This window comes from Lutra lutra, chromosome 8, assembly GCF_902655055.1.
Source record: "Lutra lutra chromosome 8, mLutLut1.2, whole genome shotgun sequence".
NCBI lineage: Eukaryota > Metazoa > Chordata > Mammalia > Carnivora > Mustelidae > Lutra > Lutra lutra.
Genome location: NC_062285.1, coordinates 6,997,676 through 7,022,304, shown reverse-complemented (window position 1 = coordinate 7,022,304; position 24,629 = coordinate 6,997,676). Strand labels below are relative to the sequence as shown.

Below are 24,629 nucleotides of genomic sequence, written 5' to 3'. Positions count from 1 at the left end.
GCCCAGCTCCTTGACCTCTTGCAGAGAGAAGCGCGGGGAATCCATCATCCGCAGTCCGCCCGGGATCTCCGCGAGGGAATGGTCCCCCTTGCCCCTGCAAGGAGACCTGGCTGCTCGGGCCGCAGGACAGGGGCTACAGCTCACAAGGGATACAGAAGGGGGCACAGAAGTTACTCCCCCCTCCCCGGCCTCCCCGCTCCCCGCTCCCCAGGCTGCAGACAGCGCTCCAAAGATGCCCGGCTTCCCAAAGGAATCAACGTTTGCATTATCTCCTAGTGAATAACTTCCCGTTTGGGTTTTGTTTTTAAATTATCGGGAGCTACCAGATTCTCTAAGAGCCTGGCCGCCCCCCCCCCCGCTTTGATAACAATGTTATTTGGTTGTTTGAAGATATCTGCGCTTAATTTTTACACTAGTATTCCAACAGACTGCATGGGAGGCGGTGATCACTAACACAGAACACGACAGGCGCTGACAATTGGCGGGTGGCTCTCAGGACCCCGTCTGTCTGGCCGAGGTCCCTGGCATGCACGGCGGGCGCTCATACATTTGCTTCCCTGACAGCCTGGGCTGCGGGAGGCGTGAGGGAAGAGACAGATGCCACTGTACCCTTAGAAGCTAGTTAATAAATATCATCAAAAAACAAAATGGAAAAGAAGCCCTCCGGAGCACAGACCACCTTAGGTCAACTGAAGGTCATCTAGTTTATTCAACCAAAAAATTGAGAGAGAAGGAAAATATGAAAACAGAAAGTAGTTCTTAACACTAGCAGTAAATAAATTTGTACAACCGTTCAGTCTGTATAATAGGATGAAATAAATCTACATCTCTTCTTATTTTGGTGCTTTGAGTTATACATACAAACAACAATTACAGGGACTTGTTCACAAAGCGGGGAGGCCTGAGCGAGGCTCTTGGACCCCCTCGATGGCAATGCGTGCGTGCGTGAGTGGCCACACTGACTGCCCAGAACTGACAGAATTTTCCAGACAGAGGCCCACCGCTTTGAACAAATGATTTGCCTATGACTTTTTTCTTTTTTTCTTGCTTTTTTTTTTTTTCCTTTTAATCCATCCAAGGACCACGACCAGTGCAAGGAATTGACACTGGCGGTTCATCCATGAGAGGAGCAGACCTAGTTTCTTCTTAATTTCTGCACTTTATTTCCCCCGTGTTCCTTAAAATTCTTGGCGTCCTTCATGCCTTTCTTACAGCTACCCAGATGCGATAACGTCTTCGTCTAATGTACAGTATTTTCTTACAATATAAGTTATATGCAATGTTCGGCGTGGTTTATTTTCTTTCTTTCTTTTTTTTTTTTTCTTCACAGCACTAGAGAGACCCTGATAAATAGGGAACATGAGTCTGAATGGCTTATTCACAAATGGGATCCAGATTCGGTGATCGAGAACACAGCACAGTGAGCTCTTCTGCGAAAGTGGCAAACGTCGTTTCGCTTTCTGCCTTCAGAAACATAGATCCGTGGGACTTCGGCTTCATGATACTGCTCCTGCAAAAATGCACGTGGGAGGGGCTGGAGGGACTCTCGATGGGAGGCCTGGAAGCGTCGAGTAGCGGCTCTAACCCATGGCGGTGACCATACTGGAAGGGTGGTGAGGTCCGAAGGAGAGGCTGGACGGGGGGTGCATCGGCGTCGGAGTGGTCAGCATGTGGCTGGAGTGGCTGAAGGGGGAGATGTGGCTGAGAGAGGACATGTGTCTGGAGAGGGCGGCCGGGTTGAACGAGCTGCCCTTGGGGAAGTCCTCCAGCGTATCATGCACCTTTTTGCACTTTTTGGATTTGCTAGACATTTTTCGGTTCCGGGTCTGGATGCCTTCCTTCTTCATGGTCAGGGGTCTGTTAATCTAAACAAAGATCAATTTTTTTTTTTTTTTTACTTTATTGGCTGGCTCCGAAAGGGCACAGGCTTTTACCCCCTTAGCACGGCTGCTCTGACGGCCCCACACTGGGGATCTGCTTTCAGGGGCCCCTTCCTCCCCCCCACCCTTTCCTGTCTCCTTCCCGGGGACCCTGTGGCCTGCAGGTTCTGCGGCCAAGTTCCAGCCGCTCTCGGTCGGCCGTCAAGAGATCACCAGTGAGGAGTTCCAACACAGAGGGTGTTAATTATGTTCATCTACATCAATTACTTTGGGGAAAATGTGCCTCTGGAATCTCTGTGTTCCCAAGGACCGTATGCTAGAGACCCGCCCCATACAACCTCATTTCTCCAGTAACTAAGATGTCATAACTGGTCTGATTCCATTAGAATCTCCTTCAAATACTTCACAAGAATGGAGGCAAGGAAGGAGTCTTTAAGAGGGAGGTAACATCGTGTCCCCTCATTGGAAATCAGTGCTAGGACCAAGAAAACACTGCCAATGCGATCAGCCTCAAGAGTTGAAGTCCCTGGGCCTGGAGAGACTAGGGCTCCGTCCCTCTCCAAAGTTATCAGTCTTCTGCCCGGCTTTCTTGCAGTAATGGGTGCTGTGAAAATCCTCCCCTGGAAAGCATATATTCTAGGGCCATGTTTCAACGCAGTGTGTCTCTGCAGAAAGTGGTCCCTCGCCCCCGTCACAGCAACCGAGCAATGACTGAAAGTTGCGATTTCTGCCTAGTTCTGACTCTGCACCCCGAACCAGCCAAACGGCCCACCGACCCATGGCCGAGTCCTTGCTAAGCACTCAGAGGCATGTAGAACTGAGCTGGTAAGACAGCACCTTCATCCTGAAAATCAGAGAGCAGGAGTGAGCTCAGGAAAGAGACAAGCAAGGGCCTGACTCTGAAAGTCTTGAACTAGTCTTCCGCACCAGAGACAGCACAGCATCTCTCTCTCTTTTTGAGAAGCCTCTGTCTGTGTTGTTTTTAAAATGTATTTGGGTAGAATCAAGTGGGGGACTTTACAAAGCAAGCCTTGATCACTCCCCACAATGAGTCAGAATGGGAGGCACCCTGATGGCCGACAGTGCCCCATACGGCAAACCACGCACCTGGCCACACTTCAGGGAAATGTGGCAAACCAGCTCGAGGAGGGAATGTCAGGGTCCCGATCATTCCCGACTCCTTGGGGAAAAGCATCCTCTGCCACCCACATCCTTGAGAGTGGAGGAAGAGAAGAGGCTCTCCTGGCTCCAGGATCTACCTGTCTGCTCCCCAAGGTAGAAAAGCACAGCTGAGGAAGACAGAAGCCAGTACCCAAGAGCAAAAGGGCTGCCACCAACACTTCTGGGAACAGCAGACACACGGCTTCCTGGGGTTGGGTTGGGAGAGGTCACCGCTAAGAGAGGTACAGAACCACATGCCAGAGCTGAGACCCAGTTCCCTCTTATACCAGGAAGGTAGAAGGGCTGGAAGGTCACTGCCAAAAGAACATCTCAGGGTTCCTTCTTCAAAGTGACAATCAAGATAAAGAGGCAGCCTGCAAAGGTGATAGGAATCTACTGTCACATCAAATCTTCCCCCAAGATAATGTCTAGACGGAGATCCAGATACACACAGCCAGATATCTGAATATAATATCTAGTTACACAGATAGCCGCAAGAACCCAGATAACTAGTCTCCACACCACCTAGCTACACTGATCCGGAGATAGGTAGTTATCGAAACACCCAGATAAGAAGAAAGGAACCAACTCATAGCACACACACACAGGTCTCCAGATGGGCACAAGCAAACACGATGCAATGAGAATGTTCATTGAGGATGATCTCCCGTTGGTAGATACACCTAAACTCCCTCCTTTTGTGAAGTCTCGGTAAACCAGAGAAGACAGGAAAACCGCTCCTAACTGGGGAGCAGGTCCCCTCCCAATCGCTGGAGCCCAGCCACCGAGTTGGGAGCGAGTAAAGAATAGGGTGGGAGGGAGCAGTGAAGATCTGATGAGAAATCGACATCCTTCCGAACCTTCCTTAGATCAGACAATCGAGACCGCATCTCATCATGGCTAAGCAGTCTGAGAAATTTACGGCTGGTGAACTTCCCCACGTTCCTGTGTTTCTGTGGGAAGTGGAACGAAACGTCTATATGCAGCCGCGGCCGGCTCCTGACTTTGAACTGAACTCTGGGACATGCTGAGATGAGAAAGTGTTTACTTTCCCCCAGTCTCTATGGGTCCTCACGCGCCTGCCTGACCTCCTCGGAAGGCCTGGGCTGCTCTGAAGTCAGGCCCGGCTCTTCCACTCCAACAGCACGTCCGCTGGCACCAGCTAGTCGATGCTCTGAGTCATAACGCCTTCAAGTACAACGGAAATAAAATAATTTCTGCTCTGTCGGCATCGCAGGACTATCCGAGGCTCGAATGTAATCAAGTAACTTGAAAGTTCTTTGAAAACCTTAAATTACAGCCAAAAACAATCGGGAGAGGCTGCGCCGATGGCTGGGTAGCCCTAAAACGCTGATGCCCCAAGTCTTCCGGATTGTAATCACGGATCTGTTTCTCTCCACCGCAGGGAGCAAGTAAATTCCCCAAAGCGAAAATGGAACCCGGGGTTCCCTGCTGATAAACAGGTATATGCTACAGTCTGAGAATCAAGAGACAGTGACCAGGAAGACCGGTTCCCTTAGGCTGGGCATCACACAGGGACCATGGCAAGAGGGGATGACATGGAAAGCAGGGACAGGAGTGTCACGGGGTCCCTGGACACGGCAGCAACTTAGTCCCAAAAGGCAAAGAAGGATGAGTTTTCTGGGATCGCCCTCAAGAAGTTCTCCTGTGACTCAAAAAATCTACCCAGAAGAGCCTCCTCCCGATTCGTGGGTATTCCTGGGTGGGTGAGCCGAGTTCCTGCCAGAACAGCCCCCAGAAAAAAGTCTCTTCCCCGTTCATGCCCCAGACTTTGCCAAGGGCAGATTGGCAAAGGGACTCTAGCAGAACCTGAGGAAAGAGACGAGTGAGAGAGAGAGACAGAAAGAGGGGGAAATGGCCATTTTCTTCTTAGGGATGAATTAAACTTCAGGCCTCATTAGGTCAAGACCTGTCAGCTGGAGTTATTTCAGGCAAACAAAAGAACATCCGATCTTTTTTGTTTTGAACGTAAAGATATTACAAAACGTACCCCCCCCCCATGAAAAGATTAGAAACAACACAGCTACGCTCAGGAGACGAGCTGGCAATTGTCATTCTGCAAAGATGATGCAGAAAGGGACGCAAGAGTTTCTCTTCCCTGGTACGAGAACCCCATTTGGCTGCTCCCCTCTGGTCTCGGCTGGTGAGGACAGAGACATTGGAGGACATCTGCCAGACATTTCATTCCCCATCTTCTATACAGAAAGTCCATTTAACTTTCTCAGGTCTGGTCATGTGAGACTGTTCCCTTTGGCGACAGACCTGCCCCATCTCAGCACGGCATGGGCCGCACACACAACTCCACTCAATCCTCTCCACATCTCACCTCCCCTCCCCTGCCTGCTCTCATTCCCTCTTTTGCAAAAAAACTTCCAACTGCAGGGAAACATGGAACTATAAGGGTTTCCCAAAGGGAAGACTGGAAAGCCCCGGCGAGACCCCACTGAGGCACTGGACCGCCGCATCATGGCATTGTCCACACCGACCTGGGGCGCAGGGTCGTCCTCGGCCCCATACTGTCCCGTCTCGGCACCGCCACGGGGGACAGGGTAGGTCCCCTCGGATGCTGCTGCTCCGAGACCTGTTATCTAGCCTAAGGGAGCACGAGACAATGGAGAAGGGGACCCAGAGCCGGGGACCCCGTCTCACAGGCACCCCCAGAAATGACGCAGGTCCGGTCTGGGACACTTACATTGTGAAGCTTGTAGTAGAGCCCACACGCATTACAGACGGGGTCTCCGTTGGCATTTCTTCTCCAGAGCGTCGTGGTGGTGGTTTGACAGTTCGCACAGGACGTCCCTGCCCTTCTTGCGGCCGACTGGGAGTCGGGGGGAGAGAGAGCGAGCGAGAGGGGGCAAAACCAAAACAATTGAGAAATGGGTCTTCAGAACCACAGAGACACACTTACAACAAGAAAAAGAAAAGAATCAGCACTGAAATCAAAACTAGCCAGTGGCCCACATGAAAGTATTCAAGATCCTCAAGAAGAAACGTGCAGCCGATTCCCTGGCATTGGAGCATGTCACTCGGTCGTCAAGGGGCCGGAATCTCGCCTGCCACTCTACGGGGCGGAATCGGGAGGCTCAGAGAACCAACGCCACCGCCCTGAGCGAATGGTCCCCCGAGCCTCGGCCAGCACACCTGGCCGGATGTTTACCTTGAATGGGTCGCAACTCCGAATTACCCCCGGTTGCGGGCTCTCGGTACCCCTGGGCACCGGACTCCCAGGAGGTCTTTTGCAAGGGCAACTGCCAAGAACATCAAGGCTCAACGAGGTCGCTGGCCGTCAGGACACACTGACAGCAGAGGGAGAGCAAACCCAAACACCCAGAGCATTCGACAGCTCCCAGATAACAAATGCCTGATTCGAAAGAGATCAGGGAGCCCGCCTGGTGGGAGAGTGTCCGAACCTGTGTGCGTTGGGGGGTCGGGGGGGGGGGCACGCGCCACAGGACAGGCCACTTAGGAAGCACCAAGCAGGACATCCTTCATGAGCTAGACTCCCAGGAAATCTGCCGCAGCCCTAAACTAAGGGCCCAGTCCTTGCGGGCTTGGTACATCCTGGTGAACGCCACCGTCCTCCTTGGGTGGCTTTCAGGTCATGAGCCCAGCTGAAAAGCAGGGAGAATTCTGCTAATCAGCAGGAACCCGCCCCCTCCCCCCATCCTGCTCTCATCTCATTTCACCTTCGTGAAATTAGGTATTTCCTATTTGCCGTTCACTGAGCCCAAGAGTGGTAGGTCAGATGTCAGGCTCAGCCTGAATTTTAATTATTTGATTGTGTCACTGACTTCATTTCCTTTAAGAGGGAGATTTTTCTTTCACTTTTTGAAGCACTTCAAGTTACGAGAGTGCTGTTCTCTCCGTCCATGCTTTAAGGGGGAGAAAGAGGTAAATTCAAGCACTTTCCGAAGAAAAGGAAGTTGGGTCCCTTTTAATGTATACCTCTATGAACACCTCCCCTCTCTCCCCAACCTGTAAAGACAATTTTAACTGCTAAAGAAGAATTCCCCGACTCTGGGCTCAAATATTATTATCAAAGGTGAGAGGAGGAGCCAGAAGTCAGCTATGTGTGATCTAGAAAATTCCACCATGTTTATAAAAGTCTGAGATCAAACTAGAGGGATCGTCGTATGCTTTTCTGTCAATATTTCATCAAGCCAAAAGTTAGGCCACCCACCCGAAGCTGCCAGACACGGGCAACCTCGTGGCCGTTCTGAACAAAGCTAATTCCCTTCCCTTCAAACCAAACCACTAAACTGTGCCACTGATAGTCTCCTGACTCCTGCAAGCTTAAAGGGCTAAGCTGTGGCTTTTATTTATTAGACTGGGGGTGGTATTCTGTATTCTCTGTGTTCTAAAAAAAACTGGGCGGTTAAAACAGCTCTTCTCTGTCATCATTGACAAAGTCCTACTTTCTGGCTGTCCATCTTGGAAACCGCTCCCCAGAGCCCAGGGCCGCCCCCTCTGACCCCTACATGCCTGTGCCTACCTGCCTTCGGAACCCTGGAGCAGAGGCCAGACTAACTTTCCCTTGTATGCACTTGGGAGGAGAACGATACCAAGAATCAGTGCTTGAAGATTCTGACAACGATGTTATCGTGTCATTATTATTATCTTCCTGCGCTTTTCTATTGAAAACAGATACTGAGATAGAGTTGGTTAATATCTACGTGGCCCATGGATTTCCCAGCTCAGCAACTTCAAACGCGCGCTACAAGCGCATAATGCCAGCCGGTAAAAGTTAAGCTCCAAGAAAGGGGGTCCCCGGTGCAGCCCTTCTCAGTATATTGACAGTAACGTAAATACGAGCGGCCTCGGAGTATATCTCCGGTCTACAGACTCGATGCAAATTTACACAACCTCTCCAAGCCACACTGTTTGGATCACGAGCAGGAGACAGAGCACATTCATAAAGCAAGCTCGACACGGGCTAGCTGTCATGGGGACGAAAACCCTGGCAAGACTCGGAAAAAAGTATTCTAGGGATCTCCTCTCCGGTCATGTCTTTGGTTTCCTGCATGAGTTTCTTGAGGGTAGACAGGCATCTTCTGGAGGGGCGGGCTACACGGTGGGCTGGGTGGTCTGCAGCAAATGAGCCAACCGGCCCAGGCAAAATAGCCAGGTGGGGAGGCAGGGGTGGCAGGAAGGAAGAGGAAATACAGGGAAGAGACAAAGAAAGTTCCAGGTACTCAGAAAGCAAACATAGCTAAGGGCTAAATAATAGTAATAGTAATAGTAATAATAATAAACAACTATCCTGAATGTGTTTTGAGCAGCTCTATGGAGCCTATGAATTCTGTGGAACTAAAAATATAAAACCACCCAGGACAGATGAGTAAGAAAGAAAAGACAGCTGAAAATGTGACAGCCAATGAACTCTGAATTCAAAGCAATATTACTCAGTTTTCGAGATTTCTTATGAAAGGTAGATGAAGACAGACTTACATAAAATGCAAGTAGAGCCCTCCTATGCAGTCTGCCCAGACAGAAGAAACCCCAAGAAAATGTCAAATACACACTTGCTCATCAACCAGCCCATTGTCTGAGGCTTTACACCCTCTTTTCTCTCTCTCTCTCTTTTTTTAACCTTAAAAAAAAAGCCCAATTATAGGATGGTACCAAGACATATTTTAACAAGAAAGTTTTTGTTGTCAGTTCTGTTTCTTTGCCTCTTTCTTTCCTTCTTTCTTCTTCTTCTTATTTTTTTTTTTTTTACGAAGGCCAGTTTTGGGAGATTCAGAACATTCTTTTGTGGTGCGATCATATTCATTCTGGGCTAACACCTCCAGCCATTTCTTTTCTTTTTTTTTTTTTTTTCAAACACTTGTTCTGATATGTTCAAACATCTTGATGTTTAGGTTGGGGAAGCTGAGTTGTTGTTTATGAGTTATCTCCAGTGCTCAGATATCCGGCAGCTTTTTCCTAGGAAGTTAGCTTTGCACATGAGAGAAAGGAAAAAAAAATACCCAAGTGCAGGGGGACCAGAGGGGGAGGTTGAGAGCGCTGGAGAAGGGGGCAAAGATCAGAAGGAATAAAGCCAGGGAGACCGAGGATTGCCAGAAATTAAAGTCACGTGGGCACTTCCATCCCTAGAAAGTTTTTCCTTCTTCTGAAAAGGATGTGAAAGGTGTTGAGTTGCACTCAAATCTGATGGAGATGACAAATAATTCTTTAAAAAGAATCCAGAGGATTTGTTTCCGTCCTCCCCCTTCCCCCCTCCCAATCTGATGGATGCAGCTTTATCCACTAATCTGCATGGGGAAATTCCCCTCCTCTCTTCTCTACTTGGTGAATGTCATCAGCACAAAAAGCATTTTGATCTCTTAACTGTGGTTAGGGTTATCTTTTGCCAAAAGCCTGCTTTTATTTGCCTGTTATACACACTTGCTTTTCAGTCCGAGCCTGAGGTTCCAAAGACAAGTTCACAAATGGACTTCTCCTTCTAGTCTTCCTTATAAATTGCTCAAGTACTCCCAGGGGTCAAGATGTTTGAGAAAGAAAGAAGGAGGGGATTAAAACCATCACCCTCTGCATAGTGACTCGAGGGGCAAATAGGACCAAGCGTTACATGAGACCAAGAGGCAAGACAGGAATCCCACAGTTCTCCCCAAAGGCGTGAGCTGTGGAAAATCCTCCATCCTTAAGACCAGGAAAGAAGAAAAACTCAGCTAGACTCAGTGGCTGCTGCTAGTGAACCTCAGCTAATTGGCCCCATCAATCTTAAAGCATGGGCACAGGGAGACCCCTCCGTGGCACTGAGCCTTGCTCACTTCCTCGGGGGGCCTGCCACTGAGGGACATGTTCTAGATGGTTCCTGGTACCTGCATCTGCGCACATTTCTCCGATTATCAATGAATCTGAGCTCACTTACTCTGGTCCGCTCTCTATTTGCAAACACATTAGAGGTTCGATAACCAAAAAACCAGCACCCTTAAAAATTTGTTAAGTGACTTAGGAAATGTGAAGGGGAAAAAGGAGAGAGAGTTGAGCTTTTCTGTAGCTCTAATTTGAGAAAAGAAAAGGGGGGAGGGGGGAAGGATCCCAAGCAAGCTGACATGATTTTGAGCTGTCCTGCCAATTTCCTGCAGAACGCTCTCCTTCCTGAAGAGAGGAAATTAAAAACACACAATGGTTCATGGTGGATCTGTGTTTCTGGAGAACTCACCAGCCTTCGCTTGGGCTTGATAAGGGGTCGGTTCTGTCCATTCATTTTGTGGTAGAGCCCGCAGGCGTTGCACAGGTAATGCCCGGTGCCATCCCGCCGCCACAGGGGGGTTGAGGTGGCCCCACAGTTCACGCACTCCCTGCCTTCTGGAAACAAGACCACACAGCAGTCACTTAGGGAAGGAACACTGACGGCACTCAGAAGGAGGGAATGAGAGTAAAACTGGGACCTTTTTTTCCCCCTCTCTGCTCCCCCTATTGGGGAACTTTCCCACCCCCCACACACCCCCCACCTCCCTTAAGGTGGTGCCCAAGTGGGGAAGAGCCACCCTCTGGCCCTGTCATAGCTTAACCATTCCCGCAAGCCCAGCTCCCGCCCCAAGAAGTAGCTCATGAATAAACAGCAGCACAACCTTGCTCGGGGGCCGGCCTGACTTGATGGGGAAGATCAAGTACACCGGGGGAAGAAAGAAGGCAGATTGCAACTTGAAATAGTTCCCTGAGAAAAGGCTAAGCCCTGGACTGTGGCAAAGCAAAACATTCCCCTCCGGGGCCCTCAAGGGAAAACGAAGGTGTCCCCACCACCACCGTGGGGTCTGTCTATAGAGATGGATTAAATCCTGCCGATCAGGATGGGGAGAGAGGAAAGAGGAATGAATACACGGCTGGAGAGACCAACAGATAACAAATCGATGAACAGACTTGGTCAATGGGCTGATTGATCTGAAGACCCAAGGTTTTAGATTTGACTTCCAATAAAACCGGAAATGTCCCTGGCTGGCAAATAAAGACGAAGACCCAGCGGGGCCCCACTCATCCCCCCACCACATTTTCTCTCTCTCTAGAAAAGGCCAAGGTCTTCTATGACTTGCCAGCCACTGTGACAGACACTGAAGGCAAAGTAGGACCCCAGCTGGACCGAGCCCAGAGGTGTTGGAGGGAAATAGGCTTGGAAATGTTGGCGAGAGGGAAGAACAAGCCAATTTAAAAGGGGGGGGGGGCGACCTCTCAAGTCAGCGGGCTCATTAACCAAGGCTTTCCTGCAGTTGCTCTTTTTCCAAAAAAACAAACAAACAAAATAAACAAAAAACCGGCCAGGCCGGTTCAGTCCGGGGGCAGGAGAATGACCCAGACCCAACTCCGGAGGGAAAAGCTCCTGGAGAGAATCCCTCAAAATACCATTTTAGCACCACGGGGGATTTTGGCTCACTGATTTCTTTCCAACTTCTGCGGGAGAAGGGAAGAGAGGACAGTTTCTGGGAGAACCTGCCCAGCTCTTGGGGGGCCTTCCCCTCCAGGCGGGCCTGTACTGGCATCTCTGCCAACCCAGCCAGACTGGGAGGAGCTCCCTCCCCTCCGCCCCCCACCCCTGCTCCCCACCCCAGACCCTTGCAGGAGCCAGGAGCTCCCAAGAGGAGGAGTCGGGGAGAGGGTTTCACTTTCTCTGGGGGGTGCTAGCTGGGAGGTTTGGGAGGCTGGTAGGGGACAAAGATGAGCCCCTAAGGGTTGTTTCGTTTTATGAGATTAATCAGCTAATTCTAAACTACCCAGAAGACAGAATGGAGGAAGAGAACGGGCAGGCTGTTTGGGAATCTGGAGGACTCCCTACAGCGGGAGCACAAGGCTGGTGTGGGGACCTGTCTGGCCTTTGGAAATCCTAGGCCAAGTATGAAGGATGTGGGGGGTTCACACCTATAAGCTTGGGTTATTTTGTTTTTCTCCTCCAGGGACAGGTTCTGGGGAAGGAAAAAGATGTTTAGAAATGGAGGACTTTGTCTGACATTGGAGTTCATAATGGTGCTGACTAGTTTTTGTCCACTTTCCTTTTAAAAAATAAAAAAAAAAGATTGTAAAGAGTTATATCTAAGTATATAGATATACGTATTTTTTCCCCACCAATTCTAGAAAGCTGTTCAACCCAGGGTCCACAGAGAGCCTGCCATGAGCCACTGAACCACTGGCGTTCTCCCCAAACTCGGGCGCTACTGAGCCCGGTACCACGTTCGGGTTCGGGTACCCAACAGGATCTAACTGTCCTTGAAAAGTCTTGGGACCATATTACACCGATGCTGGAGTCGGAAGCCTACTGCCTTGGCCGAGGGGGAGGCAGGGAGGAAGGAGGAAAGGGCGAGTGGGCGAGAAGGTGCCTCCTGCAGCCTAGCCAAGGGGGCGGGCAGGCGCCCCCTCCCTGCAGTCCCAGTGCCCCACGCAGGCACCGGGTCGGCCCCTTCTGGGGGCAATGACACCGGCCTGTGCTGGCCCTGGGGAGCGGCAGGCCCACTCCCCATCCGGCCAAGATAGAGTCCTCTCAGGTCCCTTGTCATTCTGTCCCTTTCCTGCTGGGCAGGGAGGGCTGGGGAGAGGTTTCGCTGGCCCCCTCCTCCCTCCCCTCCCCTCCCGGAGCCCCAGCTCCGGGTGGAGTCCCCGCTGCGGCCTGCCCGCAGCCCTGCTCCTAGGCACCGGGGGCTGGGGGATCTCCCGGCCTGACGCGATTAGTCTGATTTCCTCTCCTTTGTCAGCCAGTGGGGAGGATGACAGCTTCCTTTTCTGGGGGACCTTCAAGGCTAGCAACGGTTGCCTCTTCAGCCAGGCTCCGCACACTAGAGCAATTTTCTGTCTTGATTCACTCTGCAAGTTTGCGATTGCCTTGTCTGGCTTTTTCTTATTTTTTTTTTTTCTTTCTTGTCTCATTGTTGCCTCTAGTCTGTGACTTCAGCAAACAGCCAATTTTCCCAATGGAGGCCCTGACTCTCCTGGTTTCCTTCCCTCTGCTCGCTCACTGCCTGGTGTGAGCTGCTCAGACAGACCTCTCTCTCTTAGGTGACAAGAACCACAGAGCCGTGAGGCCTCTTGACATTCGACAGCCATTTTCAAACACACCCCCAGCCCCCTGGTCTCCAGCTGAAATTCTGAGACCTGGGCTGGCTTGGAAGGAGTCGGAGCTGGGCCCGAGTCTACGGAGGGGAAGGTGGGGGGAGACGCCCACAGCCAGAGGAGTCTTGTGGGGGAGCCAAGAAAGGGCCCTTCGCTAAAAGCCTTTGTCTTTTGTTTGTAGAGGGAGACCCAGCGCTGACAGCCCTGGCGTTAGAAAAGCACGAGGTACCCTAACCACTGCTTCAACCGTTCCTTCAAAATGCAACAACCCTCTCTTCTCCCGTTTCCACCTTCAGCAAATACATTTGCACAGAGTTCAAAAAAAAAAAGAAAAAAAGAAAAAAAAAAAGCAACCACTAAACCCCAGAAAACTCCCTGAAGAACTGCTGCCATTTCCACCCTCTCTACCTAGAAAGGTCTAGAAACCCTCCTCCCCACTCCCACACTCCCAAAAGTCCCAGCTCCCTGGCTGCCCAGGTGTGCAGCCTTGGGGTTTCTGACTGTGAGAAAGGAATAAGAAGGAGGAAGTAAAAAAGCCATATTGCAATGTCCTCTCTCCTCTCCCCACCTACCAAGATAATAATAATATATAAAAAGTAAAAAAAAAAAAAAAAAAGTACAATAGGCCCATAGGTGTTCCTGGTTCCGGTTTAGGGTAAGTGCAGCTCTTCCTCCCACCCGCCCCAAGTGTTCAGGGGCTTGAGGAAAGAGTGAAAGTTCAGAAAAGACCAGCCTAAGGCCAAAGGTGTGCCCCCAGTGGGGAGAGAAACCAGAGGCTCTGGAAAAGTCGTTCTGTCCCCTCCCCCACTCAAACCACCACCCCAGCCTCAGATACCACGATCTTCCCCCCCCCCAAAAAAAAAACTTTGCGCTACCAGAAAAGAGAACTTTAAAAAAAAAAAAAATCCCATCGCTAGCTCGAAATGCGAAATGCGTCGGTTTGCTCTCTTTGCTATCAGTCCTCAAGCTCTGATCTAATCCCCGCTTTTCTGAGCCAAGGTGAACCCCACTTCTCCGGAACCCTCCACTCCAGGCCCAAGCCCAGCCCCCTGATGAGGCAGCCGGGCCACTTTCCTCTGCCTGTTCTCCCTTCCTCTTGCTTTCTCTTTGACTCCACCAGCGAGCCTACCTCCCTCTCCCTCTGCCGACTTTCATGTACTGAACATGCAGGTCTGAGTTTTTCTGTCAGCCTAACCGCATCCGGACTCTATTAAAGTTCCTGGCGCGGGATAAACAATGCAACTGTCGCGTGCGGCAGTCTGAAAATAATTGGATTAGCTCAAACATATCAACTAAATAGAGACAGTCCTGCCCAGGCAGTCGGAGTGAATGTCACCCTGGAAAAAAACCCTGAAAACTGATCTCATGGTCACTGGGCTCCCAGAGCCCCCCCTCGGAAGTTTTTCAAACCTGGGTTTTTGCTAGCCCGGGTTTCAAGACGGCTCGTCCCACCCAGAAAAGACAAGTGATTTTCACCACTTCTTTGTATATAGGATCTCTATAGATAGAGGGCAGAGGTGACACGCTGGAATGAGCCAGGACAGACAGACCCACTTCGAAATGGACCCACCCAAGGAGACAGAACAATCTTTGAAAAATAATCTTTTAAACTATAGCTAAACCTCATCTGAGAGAAGAATCCCAAGGTCTCCCGACTCCTTTGATTAGAAGCAACACTGGCGATGGATTATTTTATTTTGAAAGCTAAAATATTTTGTGTGGGTTGGGTGTTGCCTCTTTTATTATTTTTTTTTTAAAGCGCGTGTCTACAGCCAGAGATTAAAGACACCCCGCTCTTTTAGACAGGGGGTGCTTTTCTGAGAGAGGATGGGCAGAGGACGCGGAGACCCACACCTAGGGAACGTCGTTCTGTCCTTCCTACCTCCACTGGCTTCAGATCAGTCGAGGAAGAGGTCCTGAGCCGCCTTCCTGCCCTGGGTCTGTGCTGCCACCACAGGTGACTGGCCCCCTGGGCTTTTGATTTTCATTCCAGCTTCCCCTGGACACAGCCCACCTCCCTTAGGGTGACAGCCCCCTCTTCCACGCAAAGAATACGTGTGCTGCTTTTGCCAGGGTCCTGCTTTCCACACACACACCCCCAAATATACACATGCTTTATTTCTGTGTAATGGGCTGTGTAAAGGGCTGTCTGTGTAAAGGGCTGTCCTCTGTTGCCTGCATGACCCCCACGGAGCTGAGCCCAGAAGAACAGGCAGAAGGCCACAGAGGCCAGGGGGGTCAAAGGAGGGACCCGTTTGTTTAGGTTTAAGGAGGTTTCGTTTTAGCATTAAACACTAAAGATTTATTCCCTGGGCTTTCCATTTGGTCTTGGAAACTGACTAAAGGTTACTGGCAGAACCCAAAGGTCCCCAGGCAGGCAGGACAGGGTAATTTGTTTTTGTTTGTCTTTTTCCTTCCCCAGTTCATGGAGGGGGGTGCGGTAAATTAGATCCCACTTCCCCTCGGCTCTGAGGACTGGAATGAGATAGGACACACCTCATTCTTTCGCCCTGCTGGAAGAAAGGGAAGAAATCAAATCTCGGAAGGGTCTGGAACACCAGCCAGCTCCCCTGAGGGGCCAGCCTTCGGCTCCCTCCTCCCTGCCCTGGATTTAGGAGAAGGGAGAGGTGAGAAGAGGAGAAAAGGCTCCAGAGTTTGGGGGGATGGGGGGTGGCGGCGGAGAAGGTTCCTACCTGTGCTGGATCTCGCCTTGGGCCTCGACTTGCATCCGAAGCCCGTGGGGGAGCCCCCCAGCAGGCTGCTGGGCGGGAAGAGTCCAGAGCTGTATTCAGGGACGTAGGGCGGGTACGTGGTGATGGGGTGATGCGCCGAGGAGGCCGCCCCTCCCAGGGTGGTCATGCTGCCCCGCGAGTGCGTGGACTCGAGCTTCATGCTGTCGGGCAGCGGCACCTGGTACTTGATGCACTCTTTCTCGTCCTGCCGGGCCGAGCCGGCCGAGCCCGGGGTGGACAGGGACGGGTCCGGGGAGACGTCCTTCGGCGGGGTGGGCGGGAAGGTGAAGAGGTGCGGGCTGGAGTGGCCCGCCGACAGCGAAGAGGACGAGGCCGGGGGGTAGACGGACAGCGGCCCCGGGGAGCCGTGGTGGATGGACGTCTTGGAGAAGGGGCTGAGGTTCCAGGGCGAAGCGGTGTGGTGGCTGCCCAGAGCCTTGCCGCCGTCCAGCCAGGGCAGGGATCCGTGCAGCAGGGGCGGGCGGCACACCTGGCTCCCTGCGCGGGAAAGGGGTTGTGGGGAGACAGGACAGAGAAATGCCCGTGAGAGCCGCTTAGTGAGAGCCGCTTCGGTGGCCCTCAGACACACCTGGGGGTCCTCCCCCTGCCTGGGGTCCCCAGACCCAAACACACCTTGGAACCCAGAGCAGGCCCACTCCTTCCCCCAGGCTGGCCCGAGCACCTTGGCCAGCACGCACTTTACACCTGTGTCTCCTACACGAAGGTCCCATCAAATCCAGCAGGATTAGGGGCCTGTGTCTGACACCCAAGAGATGCTTGGAGGGAGTGGAGAGAGCCCCTGGGCATATCTGGTCTCTCTAGATACCCTTTCTAAGCGGCATCCCAGAGGTCCCTTTCTGGAACTTGACTTGATTTATTGGTTTCCTTCAATGGCCCAGAGTCCCCCACCCCAGACCTGATCCCAGCCAGGCTGATAAGAGTGGGCTGTGAATAATGAGGCCTGATGGGCGAGCCTGGCCAAACCACCGCTCCACACCGGGAAAAGACGTGGACCCGGAGAGAGGCCCCACTCCCAAGGCCCAGGGCAGGAAGGAGGGTGCTCACAGGGAAGGGAGGAGAGGGGGCATTTTGGGGTTACTTTCCAGTAACCCTGCTTCAGCGCTTGCTCATAACTTGCAAGGCCTGAACTGGGATTTGCAAGGACCTTTTAATCACCCAGACTGTTGGAGGAAGTTTCCAAGGCTAGATCCTTTTTCACCCTCCAAATCCTACAGAAGGAAAATAAAGTAAACCCCAAATTTGCCCTCAAAGTTGGGATGTCAGCAGTGCCACTGGAGAATTTTCACCTGAGCCCCTGCGACACAAAATCCCTGTTGACATGTATCTTTCACTCCCCAGAGCATTCAAAAGACACAGTTTTCGGATGGCCATGACTCAGGCACGTCCACTCACCCTGAGAGGGGCCCAGGCAGACTTTAAGTGCAAATCCACACACTTATTGATCTTTTAATCCACTACCTGCCTCAGCATCTGACATTCTATTTAACCATGAAGAACAATACTGAAACTAAAATCTTGAGAGAGGAAGGGGAGGGGAGGGGGAAGGAGAGCTCTCTGAACGCCAAGGGTCAAGATTCAATGTTATGCAGGAAGTAGTATAGTAAATAATATTAAGTCTGCATCTACCGCATTTCCACTTAACTGCTGATCTGCACAGAAGGAGGGCAAAGAGCGCCCCATTCGCAGAAACAATTGTTTAAAACCTGGTGACAGCAGGGCGGAGGACGCCTGCCGCGAGGGGCTCTGTCACCCGCGTCGCCAATGCAGGCTCTAAGTAGGGGGACCAAGGAAGACCTCAGTCGCCCAGACTAGGAGAGACTCCCATTTTCTCTGCCTGAGATTGTGCCTCTGTTTCTTCTTTAGGAACTCACTTACGCTGGAAATCTTAGAGCTTTTCCCCCCCTAACTGCACAAGGCTGGAGTTCTTAACCTTTTAGAAAGCGGCGAAACTATTCAAAGGTGAAAGAGAAAGGAAAAAAAGAAAAGAAAAGACAACTTTTATTTCTTATGTGGGAATCGCTCCCACATAAGAAAGGAACCCCGTTGGATCCTAAATCTTCTTTGAGAGCCTCAGGGGACTGTGGTAGGCCAGAGGAGAGAGTAAGGCAAGGTTTGGGGGGAGCAGGGAATGCGGCAACCTAAAAGCCAAGACGCAGGAAAATTCTATGCAGCCGGGAATCTCCCGTTTAACACAGTAGCCTCCCCACCCAAACCCCTTCAAGTACCAGAATGTCACTCCTCAGAGCCAAGGGGTACCAGACCTGCCCAGGAACCAAATGCACTAGCTTCGGAGAAAGGTCAAAAGAAAAGAAAAGAAAAGAAACAGGGATGCGGATTAAATTTCTCTCGGGCCTTTCTGAACATGTGCCCAAAAAAGAAACTGAGGCACGCTGGCAGTAGCCCCCCACCCCACCCCGAGAAAGAACTCCAGGATAACTGGGGGAGCGAAGCCCTTTCCGAAGGACCCAAGCCCGAGCCGGGCTCGGCCGGCGCCGCCTGCGGGCCCACGGAGCCGCAGCCGCAGAAGCAGAGGCTCGGCTCCCGGAGCCCCGTGAGCCCGAGGCGCCCCCGCCCCCCGAACCTGCGGCCGCGCGGGGAGAGAGGGCTGCAGTCGGGCGCCTGCCAGGTGAGCGCCAGGCCCCGGGCACAGCCGCCGCGGAGACGCCTGCTGCGACTTTTGAAAAACACACTCTCGCGGCGACCGAGGCTGCTTCCTCGCCCATTTCCGGGCCCCAATTTTTTTTGAATTGTAGCAGGAACGGCACTTGGGGGCTTTCGTTGGGTCTCCCCACCCCTTCGTCCCTCCCCGCCTCCCCGACCCGGCGGGGAGCGGCGGCGGCTGGGCGGGGGGTCCCGGCGCCCCGGGCGGACTCACCGTGGTGGGTCGGAGGGTACCTCTGCACCGTGGCCCTCACTGAGTTTCCGTAGTAGGAAGGGACGTGGTTGCCTTGACCGTCGATGTTAAAAAGTACATCCACCTCCTCGGGCAGCGGGTACTGCGCCGGGTCCATGTAGGAGTGGCCGAGGCCCGGGTGGTGCGTGTCCGGGTGCTGCCCGTTGAGGACCGCGGGGTGGTGGTGGCTCACCCAGCGCGGCTGGTCCGCCGTCACCTCCATGGCCCCGGCTGCGCTCGCGCCCTCTCGCCAGGCCCGGAACCCGCGCGCGGAGAGGGAGGGCGGTCGGGCTGGAGGATCGGGGGGCTCCGAGGCTCTGCAGGTGCTCCTGCCGTCCGAGGGGCGGGGGTCGGTTAATGATTTGTTTTCAGTGGGGGAATGGGAACGCTGGGAAGGAAAAGTAAGCAAAGGAGATTTAAAAAAAAAAAAAATCTGTAAGCAGTAGTTAAGAGAAGAAGGGGAAGAAAAAAGAAATTCCAAAAAATAGGTACGGAAGGATAAAGGGGGACCAAGTCCTAAAAGGGGGGAGGGCGAGCGAAGGTGGCTGGAATTCTGCAAGGGAGGCTCTTCTGCACCGGGGCTCCCTCAGCGGCTCCGAGGCTGAGGCTCTCCTCGGGTCACCTGCGAAGGAGAGAGGGGGAGACCTGGATGAGCTCCTGAGTACTTGAGCACCTGAGTTTATGAAGTGGCACCACCTCCCCTCGAGCCGCCCGGCCCCGCGCCCGCGCACCCAGGACACGCGCACACACGCGCACACGCGCACGCCTCCTCCCGAGCGAGGCCAACCGGGACGCGGCCGCCCAGGGAACGACTCCCAGGTCCATCCCCGGCAGCCGGGCCGTCCCTCCCGAGGGCCCTGCACCCGCTGAGCGGTTGCAGCTCGGCCGACAGCTCCCCCTCACCCCCAGGGACAGCGATCCCGGGACCTGCCTTCCAGGCCTCCAGCAACTCTCCAAAAGAGGAGGGCTAAGTTGAAAGTGTTTTAAAGCCCTCCCAAATGGAGCAAGGAAAAAAAAAAAAAAAAAAAAGTCAAACTTAAAAAAAAAAAAAAGTTGCCAGTACCAACCTGGTAGCGAGGAGCAGAGAGGAGGAGGAGGAGGCGTACGACCTGGGAGAGCAGAAACTGCTCGGTCAGATTGCGTGGCTCGCTCTGTCGCGCGCGCTCTCCGTCTCTCTCTCTTTTCCTCTCTCTCTCTCTCAGTATTTTTTTTTTTTTTTACAGGGAATGCATTCTTTCTGAAAGTATCAAGACGGCGCCAGGCAGCTCAGTGTTCGCAGACAGCTGTGGCGCGACGCAACTTAAGGAGGTTCTAGTGTCATCCGCGCCGAGGGGGAGGAGCCTGGCGCTGGCGAGGAGGGGACAGGATCACCAGCACAAGGAAACTGCAACCCAAACCCGCTCCAGGACCTCACCCCCCTGCACCCCTCCGCCCCTGCTCCCGCCCCTCCGCTGAGCGGAAGGGGGGCGCCGCGGAGGGCTGCCCGGGCGGAGGGGCGGCGGGGCTGGTGGGCGAGGCCCCAGGGGTTCGGGGCGGAGGGGGCGGGCAGTAGGGAATTCGCGCTCTGGCCCTTTAAATGTGGCTCCCGCTCCTGCCAATTCATTCCGACCCGGGTGCTGATTCCGCGCGGGGGAGACCGGCCTGCCCCATTCATAAAGTCCATTTCCACAGGCGGCCTTTCTGTCTCAGACTTCCAACGACCACCAGCACAAGGAAACTGTTTTTAGACTCAGTCCAGGGTATTGGGGAGGTTATTGATTTGGGGCTATGTGCAAATAAAACTGATCAGAAAAAAAAAATTTTTTTTAAGGCCAAAGTCCTTTTGAGATTTGTCTCTGGAGAGAATTGCCTAAGGGACTGAGGGCTGGGGCAAGAGGGAAGCGTCCCGGAACGTCCGCCGGACTTGGGCGGTCGCTGTCAACATTTTCCCCGGCCTTTGTGCTCACGAGCCCCTCGGAGGGACGTTCCCGCCGCCGCAGCTGTCCCTTCCGGACCCGGTGTCTGTCATCGGTGCGTGCTTCTCACTCGAGGGGCAGCAGGGATGGAAGGAAATGAAGGGGGGACAGAGACGCTCACCAGCCCCCGAGCAGGGCGGGAGCGGTTGCAAAGAACGCACTCGGGGCTTCTTTCCAGTTACCCAACTTTTCCCTCCACCCCGCCCAGGGCCCTACTCGCTCTGGCTCCCGGCGTTTTTCCCCGGCCGGGGAACCAGCCCCCTCCACCTACCCCCATCCCCGCCGGCGGGCAGGACAGCAGCGACCTTCCCGGGACTCGCTCGGCCCGGCTCGGCCCGGCAGCCCCGGGCGGAGGGGGCGCGGCTCCAGAAGCCCCGGCGAGAGGGCGGGGCCCGCGGGGCGGGGACGGGAAGGGGCCAATCAGCGGGCGAGGCTGTGGCCGGGCCGCGATTGGCCGGCCCCGCGGGCTCCAACCTCCCCGGCCTCGCTTGGTCCTTTGAGCCACTGCATCCCCTAGCGGCGCCCGGGCTCCTGCAGCCGCCGGTCCCGAAAACGCGGCCGGGGCGAGCAGGGGTCAGGCGGGAAGGGAAAACTCAGGTTCCACCCTCCGCTCACCCCCGGGCACTGTGTGCAAGGAGCGTGCGGGTTCCCTCTCAGGCCATCCCACGGACGGTACTAACAGCTGGATTTAGGGTTTCATTAGAATTGAAGCCATCATTCCCTCTTCGCTCCTCTCCCCCATTAAATTCCCTACAAATACAAAAAGTCGAAATACAAGAGACCGTCCCTAAAAGTAAGTTCTGGAGGATTCCTTTCATGCGCTCAAGGAAAATCATCAATATTCAGCCTAACTTGGTGTATGTGTTGGGGTGGGGGGCGAGAGATGTCTTGTTTTAATACACAATCCTTGTAGGAAGATTAGTAAAATTTATTTCAGAGTAGTGGCAACGTGGGTCCTCCCGGTCTTGGATTTGGAGCTTCTCCTGAGTCTCCGTCTTCTTAAATCTGATGTTTGTTAGAAATCAGGGTTGAGTTTCTAGATACGGGACAGGAAGAAAATTCCTAAAATTAAACACATGCACGCACTGCTCTCCCCCCACGTTTCTCCTGAGCCCATTTAGTTCCCGTTTATTAGGACGGCCCAGTAAAGAAGCATCGATTTTTCTTTTCACTCTGACCACTTCTCTCTAGAGCCAGCCTAGCTGCCAGCCTCTCCTGCTGCTCACGGGGCTCTCCAGACCTTTTAATTATTTAGTTTCTGTCTACCATCCACCGGAAACCGCTTCATAAACAAGGACGGACCAGCGCGCACACATTTTTGCTAAAAGTCCCCGAGATTAAGATGAAGGATGGAAGGGGGGGGTTGAAGAAAAGAAAAGAAAGAAAAGCGCTCCCTGGCGCGTCAGCCCCGGACGAGGCGACGCTAGACCCGGACCCCGGTTCAAAGTCACGCGGGGAATCCCAAACGTGGCTTTCTGGCCCGAGACCTGGAAGCCAGGGAAAAGGAAAAAGGGAGCCGTCCCCGGGAGAAAAAAAAACTGCTGACGCCAGGACCTGAAAATGTTAACTTGTGAGCTTAGAACAATTTTAAAAGACAAAGGGGAAATATTTGTAGGAACGAGGCCTTCCCGTGCGGTGCGGCCCCTCTCCGATAAGGCACAGAACGTGGGGGCCGGGCACTATTCGTTTTAATTAAAAGCACCGAGTCGGGCGGCACAGCGATGGAGAGTCCTCCCGCACCCCCGCCTCCTCCCGCTCCCCACACCTTGGAAAAATAAAAGATCTCGAAGGCCCTGGGTCTGGATGGTTTGAAGCTGGCAGAGAGGCGTGGGGGGCTGCGGCTGGATGCCCGGTGTAATGGAGCCAGCCTGTAGGGGGTATTTAACATTTAATTCCCAGCCGGTCCGCCCCTGTTCCCGGACTGACAGTGGGTAATTGGGAAAGAGGACGTTGCTCTTTTGATGGCCCGCGCCGGCCAGTCTCGCCGACGCCACACTGGGTTTGACGTCACGGGCCCAGCCCCAGAGCCGGGAGTGCAGAGAAGGGGGGTGGGTAGGGAAAAGGAGGGGAGGGGGATACAGGGGAGGGAGGGCCGAGGTCTGTCCCGGGATCCGTGGGGAAGCAGGGAGGGAGGGAGCCAGGCCGGAGAGAGGCTGAAGCGTGTGGCCTGAGGCGGAGAGCCGGGCTGCGGGGGTCTGAGCCAGGCCAGGCGCCGGCCTGACCCGCCCCGCCGGCAAATGCAGGCCGGGCTTCCTCCTCCCGGGGCGGGCGGGGGAGGGGAGGGGGCTCGAGGCCGGGAGAAGGGGGGGAAAGGTGGTCCAGACTCCCCCTCGGCCGTAGCCCGCAAAGCTGGGATCCTGGCCTCCTGCAGAGACGCCTCAGCGCCCTCCAGCAGCCCTGACGGCCCCCTCCCCAGGAAGCCCGGCCCGGGCCCGGTCTAGCGAGTGCCCCCCGCCTCCCCGGGAGCAGCCGGCGCAGCGCCGGTGGAGGAAGCGAGGAGACCCAGGAGGATCTCGCCGCCGCCGCCGCCGCTGCGGGGCCCTGGGCTCCTGCAGGGCGCGAGGCCTCCCTCACCAGGGTAAGGGACTGTCGAACGGCCTGGATGCCCGGGACCCTGGGGGCAAGCGTCCCGGAGCGGAGCGAGCCATAGCGCAGCCCCCGGCCGGGGCTCAGGATTCCGGGCCCAGGGCCCTGCGGGGGCGGCGGGAGCCAGTGCGGCCTATCCGAAACGCCAGGCCTCGAGGCGGCTGCTGCAGGCGTCAAGTTGAGTGGGGTGTGTGTGCCCTCTTGGGGAAAGGGTAAGAAGTGGAACCTAACTTTCTCTCCCCGGTCGGGGTAAGCTGGGACCCACACACACCCCCCTAGACACATGCCCAAGTTCAGGTCCCTCCCATCCGCCCTCCCGAGGCTGCCCAGGCTCCGTCCCGAAGGAAGTGGGACACCCAGTCCCGCCAAGGAACCGGAGCCCGCGGCGCAGAGGGGAGTTGCGTGCCCCCAGGCTCGACCTGGGGTCGCAGGACCCAGAGAGCGGAGATCCACGCGGCCAGCGTGCCCCACCCGAGCCTGGCGACCGGCGCATCCAGGCGAGCTCCGCGGGGCCGAGGTGCCGGGAGAAGCGGCCTCGGGCGCCCGCGCGCTGCCCGCGGAGGACAACCGGAGAGCCGAGCCTCGGGGTCGAAGTCATAAAGTTACTAATCCGGCGCGCAGGGGGAGTGAGCGTGCTTCGGACCGCCTGGGGCGGTCATTTGAGCGTGTTTACTTAAGGACTTTGCAAGCGGAGCGCGCGCGAAATAGTCGGATTTCCAGCGAGGCAGCAAATATTTGCAGGCGAGAAAGAAGCGGAGCCGGGCCGCGACGCCGCGTCCCTCCCCCCGGAGCCTCGGCGCCGGCCTGGGCGGACCCGGCCGCGCAGTTAAAGACAGAAATGAAGCCGGGAACCTGCGGGGCTGGGGGCAGGGAGGGCGCAGAGCTGCAGCGAAGGCCAGAAATTGGAGCGCGGCCCCGAGGCCCTGGCGAGCCGGGGCTTGGGGGGAGGAGAAGTCCTTTCCCACTCCAGCTCGATCAATCTTCCTTGGCTGCGATCGGTCAATAAAAATGGTGTGAACCGGCCGCGGTTGCTGTACGTCTGGGGAGGAAGTGGGGGCCAGAGGTGCCGAGGCCGGCGCCGGCGCCCCACACCAGCCCGGTTCGCGGCGGGGCGGTCTGCAAGCTCCAGGCTGGCGGCCAGTTCGTCGCCCGGAGCCGAGCGCTGCCCGGCGGGGCCTTTAATTGGGTGTCTCCATTTTAATAGTGGCCATTGTTGGAGCAATTAGCGAGAGACAATAACCTCCAAGAGGCGTTTAATTCGATTCCTAGCGCTGGCTGCGTGCGGCACAGGGGCGCTCTGGAAGAAGAGGACGGCGGGGAGGGCAGGCTAACCCCTCTC

The 24,629-nt window shown here is 54.4% G+C and overlaps 1 protein-coding gene across 4 annotated transcripts; it reads right to left on the bottom strand.

The window, feature by feature from the left end:
* Positions 1 to 680: 680 nt before the first annotated feature.
* On the bottom strand, positions 681 to 21,065 carry GATA3 (GATA binding protein 3). Of its 4 annotated transcripts, none has more exons than XM_047741987.1 (6): positions 20,976 to 21,065; positions 18,732 to 19,371; positions 15,797 to 16,333; positions 10,231 to 10,376; positions 5,755 to 5,880; positions 681 to 1,865 (listed from the first exon to the last, which is right to left on the bottom strand). In XM_047741987.1, exons 2-6 carry the CDS (start codon positions 18,970 to 18,972, stop codon positions 1,581 to 1,583), a joined length of 1,335 nt encoding a protein of 444 aa, XP_047597943.1. In that variant the 5' UTR covers positions 18,973 to 19,371; positions 20,976 to 21,065; the 3' UTR covers positions 681 to 1,580. The 4 variants fall into 4 exon arrangements, with proteins under 4 accessions (XP_047597943.1, XP_047597945.1, XP_047597942.1 ...); XM_047741989.1 differs by lacking the exon at positions 20,976 to 21,065 and adding an exon at positions 19,817 to 20,042 and having other exon boundaries at positions 10,231 to 10,373; XM_047741986.1 differs by lacking the exon at positions 20,976 to 21,065 and adding an exon at positions 19,817 to 20,040.
* Between the last annotated feature and the right edge of the window lie 3,564 nt (positions 21,066 to 24,629).